This window comes from Eschrichtius robustus, chromosome 7 (genome assembly GCF_028021215.1).
Source record: "Eschrichtius robustus isolate mEscRob2 chromosome 7, mEscRob2.pri, whole genome shotgun sequence".
In the NCBI taxonomy this organism is placed as follows: Eukaryota; Metazoa; Chordata; class Mammalia; order Artiodactyla; family Eschrichtiidae; genus Eschrichtius; species Eschrichtius robustus.
Window position 1 is genome coordinate 11,836,997 of NC_090830.1, and position 16,848 is coordinate 11,853,844.

Here is a 16,848-nt window from a genome sequence, read left to right on the forward strand (position 1 = left end):
TATAGATGATCTTATTTGCAGAGCAGAAATAGAGACACAGACATAGAAGACAAATGTATGGGTACCAAGGGAGGGGTGGTGGGGTGAATTGAGAGATGGGGATTGACATATATACACTATTGATACTATGTGTAAAATAGATAACTAATGAGAATCTACTGTATAGCACAGGAAACTCTATTCAATGCTCTGCGGTGACCTAAATGGAAGGAAATCCAAAAAAGAGGGGATATATGTATACGTATAGCTGATTCACTTTGCTGTACAGTAGAAACTAACACAACATTGTAAAGCAACTATACTCCAATTAAAAAAAAAGATTACAAGTAACACAGGGGCAGAGATCATGTTGTGGAGACAAAGCAAATGGAAACGACGTGCCAGATGGGAGGCTCTGTCCATCTACCATCTACGTGAGCAAGAAAGACTTGACTGGGCAGAGCGGTTAAGGAAAGGAAGGAATGAATGCAAGAAAGCAGTTCATCAGGGCAGACGACTAACTGAACTGGGGGGAGGGGAAGTAGGTAGGAAAAGAAAGAAGTATTCTTATCCAAAGATATGAAACAATTTAGACTGAAGTGCGTTATAAAGGTTCAACTGGCCCTGCGGTCTGTCCGCACACTGTGGATGAGCCCCCAGCCCAGGGCAGAAGGCCAAGGGCGAGTTACAAAGGCACAAGACTGGACTTCAACAATCCCTATGATTTGGAGTGTTTCTGGTCTTCTGAAAAAAATCTAAATACTTTCACTCAGGGGAAAAAAAGGCGCTCTGTGTTTTAAACATAAATAAAATATTCTTTATGATAAACATCCTTGTCCCTGTGAAATGGGGAAAGGTTGATTCTGTCCCAGTTACACATTTAGGAAAACTTAGGCTGAACTGTTAGGGGGCCCTGGCCAATGTCCAGTTTTTCTCTGGACTGCTTGCTAGACGTGTTCTCAAGATATCTGCTCATGGCAGGTTATCATGTGGGCCACAGGCTTTTGAGTAAACCTGTACTTGTATTTCCCCTGTCAATATTTATGTTTCATTAAGGCCACTGACGCGGCTCAGTGGGAATCATCATTTTTACAGTAGAAGTTGCAGTATTCTTTGAAGAGTCCTGGTGGAGCTTTCGCCTTCTCTCCCTATGGGCGTACACACACTCACTCACACTCACGCATGCCGGGCAGGACTCTGGCACTTCTGAAATGGCTGAAGTGAGAATACCACGGCTTTAGAGACACGCCGACTTCTGAAAGCTTCAAAACCTCTTTGACCTGTTTTATATGTTCTAAAAACACAACTTTGGTTCACAATAAACATAATACAGTGGGAGTGATACAAAGTGGTAACAATATAAAAATATCTGCCATGATCGTTCTTGTTCGTTCTACAAATTCCAAGAATGCACAAATATAATTTACAAACTCTTAGATTATGCTGTCTCATTTTATAAGCATTTATCTTCCTTATTTGGTAGCTATGCAGGACTGCCAGCAGGAATAATTACATTTGAGTTTTCTGGCAGTAAGTCACCATAGCTATAAATAGCCATAAGATTCAAAGCTACCACCAGTGATTCTGAAGGACAAAATTACAATAATTAGATAATTATTCACATTTAATAACAAATTTTTGAAAGATCCACAGGCATAAATATTAAGAACCGGTTTGTAGGAGTCTCAAATATGTTTCTGAGAAATTCTTTAAGCTAGTTACACATGGAAAAAATCCTGCAAAAGGGGTTCAAGTAACTTGGTATGCCGAAAGGAAAGTATCACCACCCTTCAATCTATCACCTATCAGCCGTTTCTTCCTTAAAAATGTACCATTAAATAGTACTAAAATCTGCTACCTCAAAGAATTTTCTAACAGATGATAATATCAGAATCAGCTAACTCCCATGAACTTAAGGTACAAACAATTGCTTTCTCTACTGAGCAAGATTCCTGAAGGAGAAAAATAATTATTTTTATAGTTATCATTCTTTTCTTTGGATCTTTGGATGTGTGTCCTACTTTGGGATGTTGGGCAAGTAACCCCTGGGTGTGTATGTGTGTGTGCGGAGAGGGGCGTGTAGAGCTGGGGGAGTCGAATGAGAAAAATAGTTTCCCTAATGGTACCAGTGCCACAACAATGTAGCACCATCTTGTGGGCAGAAGAGGTAACTGCCACCCTAAATTATAGAAGCTGCAGTTCATTCCTTCAAAATGGATCAGGATTAGGAGATTTTATGGGTTATGTTTTAACTAGAATCTTTTATTAAGCGGCACAAGGTAAAGTAATGTGTACCTAAAAGGACCCCTCTATTCTCAGAAATAGAAAAGGCAAATAGTACAATCCAGGAATAATATAAATCTAGCAAAAATAGTAAAATATATTCAATTTGCGCTGAATAAATGCAAGGTATAGCCAAGCAACATTTGAGAAGAAGAACCTCAGGAATCCTGAGATATTTTATTTAATCACTCTCCCATGAAGATTACGGAATCACTGGAATGATTTCATTGTTTCTCCCAAGTTTATTTTCCATCAGTTTCTAATTAGCTCCCCCATCCAAACTTTTGCAAGGAAATCCATAAATATTAATTATGGTAACACAGTCACAGTGCAGATAGAAGAATGCTGATACACCTCAGGACTGGAGAAGAAAACTCACACTGAGTGCCTCTCTGAATTTTTCTATCGTCTATATTGAAAGCAGAAGCCTCGTCATAAAGAAAATATTCTAAATTATGTCTGATATATCAGACAGTCCAGTGAATGGTCCTTCAAGTTACACTTTGGCTAAAAGCAAATATTAGAAAAGAACCTGGAAAAGTACCTTTTTCGTTCCCAGAGGGGGCGAAGGTAAACTGAATTAAGGACCCATTGCCTCTTCTCACTTCATCAAAACACATAATCAATAATGTACACTGTGTACTCCTGACTACCCCATTCCAGCAATTTTCTGATCAATTGAGGACTTCTGCCATAACCTAAAAGATCACAGTACGCTGCAAGGCTTCTAGGATTTTGCAGTATTTTTACAAGACAATTTATACATACTTTGTATAAAACAAAACTGTTGTTACTGTTATTTAAATCAAATTTCCACACCATTACCAAACATCTCAGGAAAACACTAGAATCCATGAGGAACACTCTAAGATGTAATACATACAGAGAGGGACACAGAGAGAGGTAGAAACAGATATATAGACCTTACTGCACATTCTATACAGGTGCAGCCAGCTCTTAGTTCTGTCACCGTCCTTTCCTGTTAGAAAGAACTGCAAAACACAGGCGGACATCTGGTGTCCCCTTAAGCAAAGTATAACACATAACATCAAAGAACTTAATTTCGTGAACTAACATATGTTTGCTCTTTTGTATTCTGTTTAGTTTCTCCTAACACGTATTCCTTCTATGTTATTGTCACAATGGTTTAAAAATATTTTTAAAAGCTTCCCTAGAATTACTGGTTCGTTCTCATACCTCAACGATTTTGAACCCTCAAATGAAAGTGGGCGTGTAACCGAGGCACTAGATACACTTTGCTGAGGGTGTGAATAGCAACCTTAGTGCCCCAGATCACAGTCCTGCGATCCTTGTGGAAGCAATAAACTTAGTGACAAAACCTAAGTATATTCAGATTTTAAAAGGTAATTGTAGCCAAACAGTTGTGATGACTAATGAAAAGTTGGCTTAAATTACAATTTTAAAATATACCTCTGTTCTTTAGGTTCAAAACATTGATCTGGTTAAAAAATTAGGTACTAAGATTGTTTTAAGTTAAATGTTCAATTTGACTTTTTTTTCCCCAAATAAAATGAAATCCTAACTGTTGCATAACGTTAAACACATAGATAAATAATCAGCTCTTTGCTGCTAATTGACCTTGCATTTGTACCTTTTAATTTATTCCACTTTTCTTGCTATTACGATTAGAGACAAGAAGTTTGCCATGGGTAGGGTGAAAGAAATCACTTCTTCATTGTTTTCATGTTTCTTAATGATTTACACGTTTTGCGTAAGATAGTTCTGTGCTGGATTTTCACCATGCCGAGTGATGCTGGTTCAGTGCAATCAGCTAAAGAGGAATTAATTCTGCTTTGATTTCCAAAGGAGTATATCAATGTCTCCACTAACAGGAGAGGACGCTTGGGGTGGGATTCGCAGCACCCAGTGGCCTGCGGTGCACCCCCTCCCTAGGCCGTTTCACCCGTGAAAACTCATTAGGTCATTACTACGACCACGAACTGAAGCAAGAGATGAAGACCTCGTTCGTTCGATGCTTTAAAATCTCACTCGCCCAGTTCTGATGAAACAAAGAAGCGGGCGGGAGGGATGACCACCCGAGTCTTAGGGAACGTGGGGACAAGGTCGTACCTGAAGGTAAGCTGATCCGACGCCCGTCTTTGAGCTTCAGGCGGCTCCTCTTAAACTTGCCCTTCCTCTTCTTGACGTTGGGCCGCTCCTGGCTCAGCTGGAAGATGAGGATGTTGAGCTCGCGCTCCAGCACGTCGATCTCCCGCGCCGCCAGCTGCTGTTCGCGCCGCCTGAGCAGTTCCTCCTGCGACTTCTGCTGCAGGGCGGCCCGCGTCAGCTCCTCCTCCCGGGACCGCAGCTCCTGCCGCAGGGGACAGCGCCACCGTCACCTGGGGCTGCCGCGTCCCGCGCGCGCAGCTGCACCGCCCGCCCGCCCGCTGCAGGTCCCCCGGACAGCGCCCCCTGCAGCCAGGACGGGCCGCGCTGGACCGCAGCACATCCGGGACTCTCAAACTCACACAAGGCTCCCTCTGGCCCCTCTAGGTTTTTTTTGTTTCTTGGTTTTGGGTTTTTTTTTTTTTTAGCGGGGCGGGGCGGGGGGAGCAGATTGGCTTATTTAATTGATGGCTCCTGTTTTATTAGGGGCCACGAGCATCATTAAGTGGCAGGTTTTGAGCCTTACCATGTGGTTTCTCAGATTTGCCCTTCTGCAGGGAAGGTTCTTTATGAAACTTTTGCCCACCTTTCTCCAAGCCCAACTCAAAACAAGGCAGATAAGCATCCCCCGAGGCTGAGGCACAGCGGGCTCATGCTGTGACACGCGCAGGCTGCACCCCATCCACAGGGGCGCACACAGCGTCAGGTGTGAAGAGCGTCAAGCAGTGGGCCCCAGGTCCCATAGGTCTGTGGCCCTTCTGGTTTTAAGGCCCGAAAAGAGTCATCACACTTTGTTATCGTCTCTGGCCTGTACAATCACCTGACACATAAGATGTACATCAACACACAGCGACCAAGTACCGATGTGAAAGTCCCATTTAAAATGAAAGCCAAGGGCTTCCCTGGTGGCGCAGTGGTTGAGAATCTGCCTGCCAGTGCAGGGGACACGGGTTCGAGCCCTGGTCTGGGAAGATCCCACATGCCGCGGAGCGACTGGGCCCGTGAGCCACAACTACTGAGCCTGCGCGTCTGGAGCCCGTGCTCCGCAGCGAGAGAGGCCGCGATGGTGAGAGGCCCGCGCACCGCGATGAAGAGTGGCCCCCGCTCGCCGCAACTGGAGAAAGCCCTCGCACAGAAACGAAGACCCAACACAGCCAAAAATAAATTTAAAAAAAATAAATAAATTTAAAAAATAAATAAATAAAATAAAATGAAAGCCAAAAGGGAAAGCTTGACTAATTAAAGGATAGTTCTTCTTGTCACCAAAGACTGTGGCGGTTCCGATGTCTTTCCTTAGGGTATTTAAGAATTTGCTTAGGGAATTAACACACCGTGGTGGAGAGGTTAAGGGGAAAAACAAAGCGAACGTGGCAGGGGTCAGGTGAAGGCCCATCAGAAATGAACACGCAACATCGCTAAAATGATAAGCCGCTGGAAAATACAGTCAGTACACAGAGAACTTATCAGGATCCCACGGGTGGATGGAAACTGTCACTTTATACACAGATATCATGAATCAGCTAACAAAAGTCCCTCTGTCGTGATACTGACTGATTAAAATGTAACTTCCTCTCGGTTTTGGTTTTAGAATGATTGAACTTGTAAGAAATAGAAAATCTATGAAGAATACTTTTATTCCTATTAGAGAAAATTTATTCAGTAGTAAAACTGAGAACTCTATTGTTCTTAATCTACATCCGCATTCTTATTTCATTTCTGTAAAGTGTTCCGTCCTTTACCAGAGACATAAATATTCCTTTCCGTGCTGAACTGCTTTCTCTTCCAGACTAGCCTGCCATAAATCAAGCACTCCCATAGAAAGCAAGGCATCTGCAAACTTTTGGTTCCACTGCTCCAGACAAACTTAATCTTAGGATATCCTAATGCCAAAAACTTTGTGAGAAGCTCCGCCTTCTCAGGTGGAGCTTTGGGCTGTGAGCTTTTGAGAGCTATGAGTATGGTGTGAACGTGTCACACTTCATACAAGCAGGCCGCTTTCCAGAGGCCACCTCAAAAGTACTGATGTGTGAAGAAACAGTGCAAGACAGAGGCTCATGGAAGGAACAAGAGCTGGGCCATGGGACTGGAGTCAGAAAGGAAAATAAACGCGGAGGGCCATCCTCCCACAGACAAATATGATAATATCAAGAAGAAAAGGAGAGCCCTAAAAATAAAGTTTCTTTATTCAGACCAAACCAATTCTGAACTTACGGTAATTCTACCAAAGTGGACCGAAATTCACCTCTGAAACATTCTTTATTTTTTCTAAACAAACTTCATAAACAAAATGGCAGGAGAAATGATTTTCTTAAGACCAACTGATATTCAAATTACTTCTGCTAATAAATATCAGCTGATTTTCATAGAGGAGAACAGTATTTCTTCATTACATTGTGCCAGATATAAATGACTATTTATTACTTGAAAAGAAAATGTTACCTGTTAAAAAAAATTCTGGAATCCATTATTTAACTGGTGGCTTTCTTCAACCAGTTTGTCCAAATTGGAGATTTTACTGTAGTGTATTTGGGGACAGAGGCTCATTTCCAGTCAGCTTCTAATTTCTAACTCATTACCGTCTGCCTTTTTGTTAAGATATTACTTTTCAGTCGTGTAGATAACAATCCAATTAGCTATTGTGAAATGGAATGGCATGAGGAAGAGATAAAGGCAGTAAATTCACTTAGGCTTTTTGTGTTACTGCTACAGCAATTGCATAAGAAACCATTTTAAATTCCAGGTCCCAAACCAAAATGTGAATCCCCTTGCAATGACTTTATAAATTTAAAAAAAAAAAAAAAAAAAAATCACTTGCCTAAGACTTCATAAGAGAAAAAAATATCATCAGAGAGAAAGCAGCCAAAGTACTCTTCCTTCTGAATGAATTTTAAAACATTCAAAAGTGTGTAAAAAAAAAAAAAAAGTCTGGGGTATTAGAAGCCCTTTGGATACTCTGAAATTATGAAGCACACAAAAACATTCTTTTGGTCGCTGAGATCACTCCTCAACTACTACGTGTTTAATTGCTCGGCACAGGCCATTTAATAATGGAAAATCCGAATTCCTGGCAGTAGGTGTTAATCATTAACAGTGACAGGCCTTCGTACAGTGGTTCAAAGACAGGTGCACGCACCCGATGCACAGAGACAGACACACAGAGATAAGAAGCCAGGAATCTGGGGAGGAACCGCTATCTATGGCGGCTACAGTTTACTGAATAACACAGAGCACGGTCAAGTCACTGACCGTTCATTCCAAGCCGGACGCCGCCTACCTTCAGCAATCAGTGAACAAGAAAGGGAGATAGAGCACGTCTACCGTGCTTTTGACTCCATCAAAAAAGATGCAATTAGAAACCTTGGGGGGGAAAAAAAAGGACTATATATTCTCTCATTGTAAATCAAAGGCTCACAAGATACCATAAATGCTGTACTTCAAAAAGCACTGCACAGAAATCACGTAAAAAGAAAAAGTAAAGATACCACTAGAGAGAAAGTGAATCCAAAGAACAACAAGGAAACTACTTCTAAGACTTCAAAATGGAGAAAGAGGAGACATCCATTCTTGAAGCATGCTTTTTTTGATTTTTACACCACATATATGATAAGAATTAACTCACTGAATGTGCCTCTATCCTACAGTTTCATAAATAATTATCAAGAATTAAAAATAAGAGTTTAAAATAATAATAGTTATTAATAACATTGCTTCCACACTTAAAATTCTGTGATTTCAACTTTTATCCTTCCTCCAAGTCCTCTCCCATTCCCAAATGTTTTTACTTCTGTTATTAAACATCTAATTTTAGAATTCCTGAAAACCATTTGGGGAGGTGTATCAAAACAAAACAAAACAAAAACCAGACTCTTTCCTCTGTCATTTTAAGTCAACGAAATGTATTAAAGTATCTAAAAAACGTATGAATAATATCACTGATAGTAATCCTTCAAAGAACTGCAGGATTTAAAAAGTAACGCGCTCAGTCCTTTCCCAGTATGACTACGGCTCAGAGCCCCGTTTCCCAAACGCCCGGGCCGGGGATGGGGAGGGCGGTGCTGCTGGGAGGCTGCCCGGCTTCCAGCAAAGCCACCGCTTCCTCTGCTGTCAGGCTAGGACCGTGAGTGCCTGTGAAGCGGCACGCAGGCTCTGAGCCCCGGGGGGACCTCACTCGTGCAAGCCCACACCACCCCGAGACAGCATCTCTGTGACGCGTCACGGTGGGAGGCGCTGGCAGAACGGTCTTGGTCAGCAAGTGGCAGACCCCAAGCCCAACGAGATGGCCTGGCTGGAGCCCTCGGTCTGAACCACTTCTCTAGACTGCTGGAGAGTCTGGCATTCCGCTGAAGACGTAATATAACGGGGGGGCAGGGCCGGCCACAGCTTTGTAGACGTCCATACAGTCACCCCTGTGGTCTGCCTGAATTCCTGGAGGGCAGGGAGCAGAACAGCCGCAGCTGAGTCCACTGCGCTGTGGACCACCGGCTCAGCTCCGAGTGCTGGCAAGTTGTTGACTCAGAGACCAGATAGGTCTTCATCCCTGGAGCATTCAGCCGAGACGTCCCCCCTACTTCTGGTTGTTCTGAAAACCACCTGAAACACAGTTCCTCCCTCCCCTGCCGGAAGGTCCTGCCAGCACCGAGGACAGCCCTGCGCTCCCCTCCCCTTTCTGTGTTCACTTCTCTGTCGGCTCAGATGTGCAGTCTCCTCCCCCGCCTTCCTGGCCGGCCGTCCACCTGGGGAAGCTCTTTAAAACATGGTGCCTATAATCAAACGTGATGCTCAGGATATAATCTGAACAGACTCAAACGGGACTGACTATTTCTTATTACATGAGCTCTACGTACTTATCAATGGGGTCAGGGTGTAAGGTTGCATTTGCCAGTTTTGAATTTTTAAACCCACAAAATACTGAAAAATCTAAGGAAGAGAGTGAATTACCTGTAAGTCTGCTATTTGAAAAATATGGCTTACCAAAAAAAAAAAAAGAAAGAAAAAAAGGATTTTAGCAGCTCACAGATTTCTCTCTAACCTTTATTTTTAATTAGTTAAAATTATGAAATATTTAAAATATACTACGATTAGAGAGAATAGCAAATACCCATGCACTTACTAGCAATATCTAACAGATGCGAAATTTTTACCATATCTGCTTCGGGTCTGTTAAAGTCCTAGGCGCATCATATCTAATCCTATCCCCTCCCTCTTCAGAGCCGCTGTCCTTAAGTTGGTTTGTATGCTTCCCCTGTCTATACTTTCAGTCTTTTTTGTACATTTGAATAGTATTGGTTTTTTTTTTAAGTATTTGATCCATCACTACCATTTTCTTTTTTTTAAAAATTAATTAACTTATTTATTTATTTACTTTGGCCACGTTGGGTCTTCGTTGCTGCGCACGAACTTTCTCTAGCTGTGGCGAGCATGGGCTACTCTTCGTTGTGGTGTGCGGGCTTCTCATTGCGGTGGCTTCTCTTGTTGTGGAGCACGGGCTCTAGGCGCACAGGCTTCAGTAGTTGTGGCACGTGGGCTTCAGCAGTTGTGGCTCGCGGGCTCTAGAGCGCAGGCTCAGTAGTCGTGTAGCACAGGCTAGTTGCTCCGCGGCATGTGGGATCTTCCCGGACCAGGGCTCGAACCCGTGTTCCCTGTGTTGGCAGGCGGATTCTTAACCGCTGCGCCACCAGGGAAGTCCCTGAATAGTACTGTTTTATGTGGTTTTATAAATTTACACAATGTGATTATCCTTCTGCAACTGCTTTTTCTGCCCAGTATTATGCCTGAGACTTACTCATGTTGAAACATACAGCTGGAGTTTATTCATCTTAAGTACTGTACAGATTTCCACTATATGAATATACAATAGTTTAGGCACCTATTCCCCTATTAATGGATATTGGGGTTGTTTCCAGTTTTTCACTATTACAAACAATACTTCAGAGTGAATGACCTTAATTCCTTGTGCATACGTGTGGGAGTTTCTGAAGATATATAACCAGAAGTTAAACAGCTGAGTCGTCTGCCTCTTTTATAGCATAAGATTCAAAGAAGGATTCATGGCATTTATCCACTTTTAAATTCCCTTTTCACTTAAAAATGTTCACTTAAAAAATATGACAATAAAATAATAATTGCTAATATCTCTTACCTATTATAATACATATTAGGAACATGTTAAGAAACTTTACTTAGGTACGTATTGTATTCACTGAATGTCTACCATGGGCCAAGTACTTTGTTCAGTGCTGTGGATGAACACGACCAAGAATGAAACAGTATAGTTCCTGAACTTAACTAGCAGAAAAGGCAGACCAAGGACACATAAAGACGCAGATAATAATAAAGTATGACTCAGTGTGGGCATGATAAGGGAGGTGCAGGAGACTGTGACACGCTTTACGTGGTACAAGAGGATAAGGGGAGGGAGCTCTGGGAGCCTGAGAATGAAGAAGCAGCAACTGTGAGGAGGGGATAAAAGCCAGGGCGGGGACGGAGGGAAGAATATACACAAAGGCCAAAAGTCAGGAGGGTGGCGTTAAGGGAACTTGAAGGAATTCAGTCTGGCTGGAGAAAAAGTGAGGTTAAATATGGAAGGGCAAGGAAGTTCATGAGGAAAAGGAATTGGCCACTGAAGTGAGGCGGGTCTGATTTGCGTTTCAGAAGGCTCACTGGTGGCGGTGAGGGGCTCAGTTAGGGGAGCGAGGCTGGATGCAAGGCCCCCGGGCAGGATGCTGCTGTAGTACTGCAGGTGATGAGTGGGGACAACAGGGCTCAGGGGAGTGAATTACCACTGAAGGTCTCTGTCACAGAGAAGACCACATCTTCAAGACCTTTGAGACTGGGTACCTAAGAGAACAGTAATCTCATTACTACACGAAGGAAGCAGAAGGAGGGAAGGCAGAGGGGGAGTGAGGAGGAGGCCCTGACTTCAGTGGCTGGTTGGAAAGTGTTGCCAAGATAGTACATCAAGCCCCTTTTTAAAACTTGTCAACAAGATCCAAATCCCTAGCCTGGCTGTCAAGGACCACGCAAGGGTACACAGACTGCCATATCCATCTGCGTATCCCAGCGCTCTAACACGCTTCCCAGCACACAGCAGACATTTAACATGTTTGCTGGAAGGAAATTCTAACATTGAAACTCAGAAAAATTTCCCCCAAGACAAGCTCTTAAACTGTATTTTTTTTCCAGTGAACAATTTGCCCTCTGGGGAGTACCTATGACATACCTTTTATTCATTCCCAATTCAGCCTGATAACAGTAGAGTAAGCTGCTCACGGATAGAATTTGGGCATATGATATCTTGGCTTCATGCACGGAAGTATATACGCTAGCTCAAGAAATGTTTATGCATATGTATTCAAACCACATCTTTTCATTCCCTCTTTTGCCCTTTCCTCTGCCCTTAGGTTGGCTATAGGCCTTCAGTATTACAGTCAATGTGAAAGTCTAGTGACATAAAGGAGAGCCATACTACGTAAGTCAAGGTAATTAACATGGGAGAAGGACTCAGCTATGTCATAATCCCATGTTTCCATGACGTACACTGGAATAAGCAAATGGACTCTTTATTTAGCAAAGCACTACTGCCTACTGAAAAAGAGTTCTATTTTAGAATCACAAATATATGAGGTATAAAAATTCCTTCCTGGACAATTACATGGCTTTGTAAAGGTTATCAATAACCTGCAATGTTGTATTTTAGCCCAGACATTTGTTGCCAAGCACAAGAGAAGAATTTAACCTACTGAACAATTATACACCTCAGACAACCGGAATAAACCTTGAGTCATCAAAACGCTCAAGTATTACAAGACTATCTTTTAAGAAGTAAGTACCGCCTAATACTTACTTCCTATGCGTGAAGCATAGTACCAGGCCCTGAACTTGGGGTCTTCAGTGACCGCTGACAGTCAGCTGTCATCAGGAACTCACTTTACAACTACCCGCCTTCCCATTAGGTGTGTTTCTGCTTCTCCTACTTCACACTTTGTATGTGGTTAATATATATGCAGCTTCAGCACGTTTAACGTTCAGGTTTATTGTTTTTCTTCTTCTTAAAATACATAAACCAACCAGAGCTTCACTCATCATATTAAGAAATTCAAAAATTACACAACTTCCCAGTTTCTCCAACAAAGCAATGCCTTGGAGATAAAAGGGCCGGGGTGGGGCGGGGCGGGGGGGGGGGGGAAGGAGGAGGGACTGGCATAAAAGAAGCTTTAAAAGACCTAACTAAAAACATGTAGCCCTCATTTAAATTCTGATTGGCACCAACCAACTGGAAGAAGACATCTTTGAGGCAAACTGTGACATTTGGGCATGGAGTATCACACGGTATCAAGGAATTACTTATTTTTTAAAGATAATAATGGCAAGAAAGATATTTTAAAAATTCCTACCAGTTAGAGATGCATATTGAAGCATTTAAAGGTAAAATGACGAGAGTCTAGGTTTTAAGTTAAAATACTGCAGTTAAAAAAAAATGATAATGGGAAAAAAGAAATGAACAAAATGACAAAATACTGACAATTATTGAAGCTGGTTAATGCATACTAAGGGTTTAGTATGCCACTCTCTCTCCTTTTCAAAAAATTTTTTTACATTTCAAAATTCCTCTAATTAAAGCTTGTTTGTTTTCCAATTATATGTTTTGAGTACAGTTCTGTTTCGTTTTGTTTTGCCTGGAAGGAAAGAATCAACAAGTCTGAAAATATTTTAACATAATGCTGACAGTGGTTCTTGACTCAGGTTTTCCACAATCTCCATAAGTGTGAGCACATTATGCAATTAATATCTATCACTCACCTTTTCCTTTGTTCTCAACTCATCAAACATTTGTTGAATTTCCAGCTTCCAGTCATCTTGCATGGAATGAAAAGATTCTTGAGGCATTTCAGTCATAACTGCCTTTTCAATTGCAGTCAATTGTTCAAGAATTAAGGCAAATGATGGACGAATATGAGGGTCCTGTTGCCAGCATTCTAAAATCAACAAGAATCACAGCAAGTCCATTTCTCACTGTAGTTCAGATTATCAGCCCATGTTGACTGTGTCTGCTGAAGATTTTAAACATCAATTGATAATGATTTTGCAAATTTTATTTTATACAGTGTCCGTGTCAGCAGCCTGTGTAATAATTACTATTAGACGAGGCTCTTGTATTCTGCATCGTTTGACATTAGTATGTGGATGTGTGTTTTCTCTGCCTTACCATGTACCATGAACTCTGTCCGCCTAAGCTGCCCTGGCCACGTGACTTACAGAGTTCTACAACTCAACCCAAGAAAACCAAAGTCTCTAAAATGTTACAGTCACAAGAGAGGTTCTAAGAAATAGTCTAATAAGTAAGGTAACTTGCTGCTTACAAAAAGAGTTACTTAACAATTTTTAAAAGATGAGATCAAAATAGATAAGGTCATGGCAAAACCATGCCAGTTCAGACTGTAAAACATTTTTGATCATTAGGTAGAATTAAAAATAGCACATATGGAACCAATTCAATATTGTCGTTGAACTCTGCTAGTGTATTTGATGAAAAGTTTATTACCATTCAACTGAATTTTGTATAAATGAGTCACTATTAAAGTGGATTGTTTTTAAGTTACTTAGTTCATCAAAACTTTACCTGACATCTTAGATCAAAGACATGGTTTCTAATTCTTAAAATAGTATAATCTAAAATCGATTAAAATTAGAACCATGGAAAATACCTTTTTGGTTAAAAAAATACACAGATATTCTAATGAGCAATTCCCCTCCCCCCCATAGACACACAAGAACAGAGATGCCCAAATACCTTTCATGAGCTTGGCAAACGGCTCAGGGCAGGTGGAAGGAATGGGCAAAGTGAGCTTATTGACTGCCACCCCGTAGGCCACAGCAAGACCGTCAATGCCACGATAGGGGACCTCTCCCGTGAGCAGTTCCCACAGCACCACTCCGTAGCTGGAAAGCAGAGTTTTCATAAAGTTAAATGGGGTCTTTTCCTCATGACACAGTTGGTGGGAGAAACGTATCAGTGCCTTCATCCAGCTCCTAATGAGAATCTCCTCTTCCAACAAAGCCCATATGGACCCTTATCCCAACATGAGGGGCGGGTTCTTCCAGTTAACATTCCAAACACATGCAAATACACTCCTTCCCGAAATCGGTTATGCCTTCATTACAGGACCTGACACTACTTAACGGATGGATAGGATAGCTTAGGAGCAGTACACGACTGAATTAAACAGGGTCCAGAAGCAGGACACACTTGACGAGCAATGTGGTTGTTCTGACGTTTGTCTTTCCGTCTCATTTTTTCCACACCTATTGAGGGTCTTCAGGACACTGAAGATTCCAGCCCCATTTGACTCACCACAGGACTGAAGTCGAATCATGCTAACTACTTTTTTTTTTTTTTTAAGATTTTTTGATGTGGACCATTTTTAAAGTCTTTACTGAGTTTGTTACAGTATTGCTTCTGTTTTATGTTTTGGTTTTTTGGCCTCGAGGCATGTGGGAATCTTAGCTCCGCGACCAGGGATCGAACCTGCATTGGAAGGCCAAGTCTTACCCACCGGACCGCCAGGGAAGTCCCATGCTAACTGTTTTAAAATAGGTTTTTGAAATTGTTTCTTTCTGCCTCTCCCTTCATATTTCGGAGATGTGTTACTAATGTTTCCACCTAATGCCTAATAGTAACGGACAAAGAAATCCTGTGGGTTTTCCTGAGCCTGCTGGGAGGACATAACAGGTCTTCTTTGTAATGGAGGAAGGTGAAGTGAAAGGAGAATAAACAACAACTGCAGCTGCCATGCTCTCCAAAGCATCAGCAGATGTGATGCAGGTTCACTGCTGCTTCAGTTTAAGGGCAAATGCAATTACATAGAAGAACGAGAAAACACACAGTAGAAGGATCTCTAAGTGAACTTTTAAAATGAAGCTAAAGGACCAAATTTCAGTATACATCTATACTAGAGCCTCTCAAGACACCCCAGTTCAAGGCAGTACAGAGGAGCACAGAAATAAGTCTTGTACATCATATACATTTATTCTCTTCTACAAAACCAGTCAGAACCTTAGCTTTCCTTTATCTTCTTCAAAACACAAAGTGCACTCAAATTATCTTTTGATGTAAAGCATCAGTCACTCCTGACACTCACTTGACTTTAAATTAAAACACGTAAGCATATAAGGAACAGTCGTATTTTCTTTATTTTTAAGTTCTATTAACGTAACTAGTATGGTCCTATTTACTTTTCTGATCTTTTAAAACTTCATTCGCTTTAAGTTAAAAAAAGAGTTTGAAATTTAAAGAAGTAACTTAATTCTCATTTCTTCTGTTTGCTGCTTATACATAATATCTGAGCATAGTTTTAAAGACAGCAGACAGAAGGCAGTAAGATATGCCTAAGGAAAGGCAAAACAGCTCAGAATAACACCAAGAAACCAAAAAACCCCACATCATTTAAATTTGCTTTGGAACTGATTTGAGTCTCATTTGATTATCTCCCGATCTTAAGAGATGTGGGGATTCACAGCGTCACAAATACAATAAGCCCTCCATGAAGAAGACCTGGCCTGCAACGAGCACCTCTGGAGCCCAGGTGGTCATCCTGGCCAAGATCACTTCATTTTCAGACCTCTCCACTAGTGCCTAATGGACTCTACACTATATACTGGAAGCATTCAGAAAAGGAAGGCAGAAACAACAGAACGTGCCCTGAATTCAAAGGGGCCTCAGGGATCCTTCCCACTGACGTTCCACGGCCCTAAGCAGGGGCGGTTCCATCCTGAGGCCCCTGAGCCCGGGGCTCCCTCTCCAGCAGGGGGCGTAGCAGGGCATCACTGAAAGACAACTGGACCTAGAGGCAGCACACCTGAGGCTGAGCTGTGGGACCACTATTACCTGTTGCCTATGTCTCCACTCACACGGCCTTGAAGCTGATCTTGAATCATTGATAAAGTATCAGTGACATTTCCTCTGCCATCTCAAAGCACTGTTTTATGTTTTGTTAAAAAAGGAATACATAATGCAGTACCTGTAAATTATATAATGCTGTAACTATTAGCAATTAAGGTGCAACCAGGATTTTTCAAAGGCTATCTGCTTAGTTTCTTGAAAATTATCTATGTTATGGTGCATTAGCGAGACACATTCTTAATTTCAAGAGTAAGTAAACTGAACTCATAGATCAATCAACAAAAATCATCTCAGTGCAGGGGACCAAAAAATTATTAGAATAACTGAAAATTGAATAAATTCAAAGAAGCTTCCTTGCTATTCTCATTAGCAAATAACAAAATTAAAACCAACAATAATAACATAACTTTGCCTCTTGGAAGTTTCAGAGAATGGATAATTCAGGATAGGTCATTTTTCCAGAGAGAGGTATTCTGGTAAAAACCAATGTGAAAAAAAAGGGAGCTATTCTGATGGGACAATTTTTAAAGTGTAATGCATATTTTTCTGCTCTCTGAAAC

The 16,848-nt window shown here is 41.6% G+C and overlaps 1 protein-coding gene across 2 annotated transcripts in view; it reads right to left on the reverse strand.

Annotated features, from left to right (window-relative positions):
* MAP3K21 (mitogen-activated protein kinase kinase kinase 21) overlaps positions 1–16,848 on the reverse strand; it is a 53,557-nt gene that overhangs the window by 17,124 nt on the left and 19,585 nt on the right. For both annotated transcript variants that reach the window (XM_068547598.1, XM_068547597.1), the window contains exons 3-5: positions 14,180–14,328; positions 13,189–13,364; positions 4,354–4,594 (exon numbers count right to left, since the gene is read on the reverse strand). In XM_068547598.1, coding sequence (XP_068403699.1) covers positions 4,354–4,594; positions 13,189–13,364; positions 14,180–14,328 — 566 coding nt within the window. The remainder of the gene's footprint in view (positions 1–4,353; positions 4,595–13,188; positions 13,365–14,179; positions 14,329–16,848) is intronic.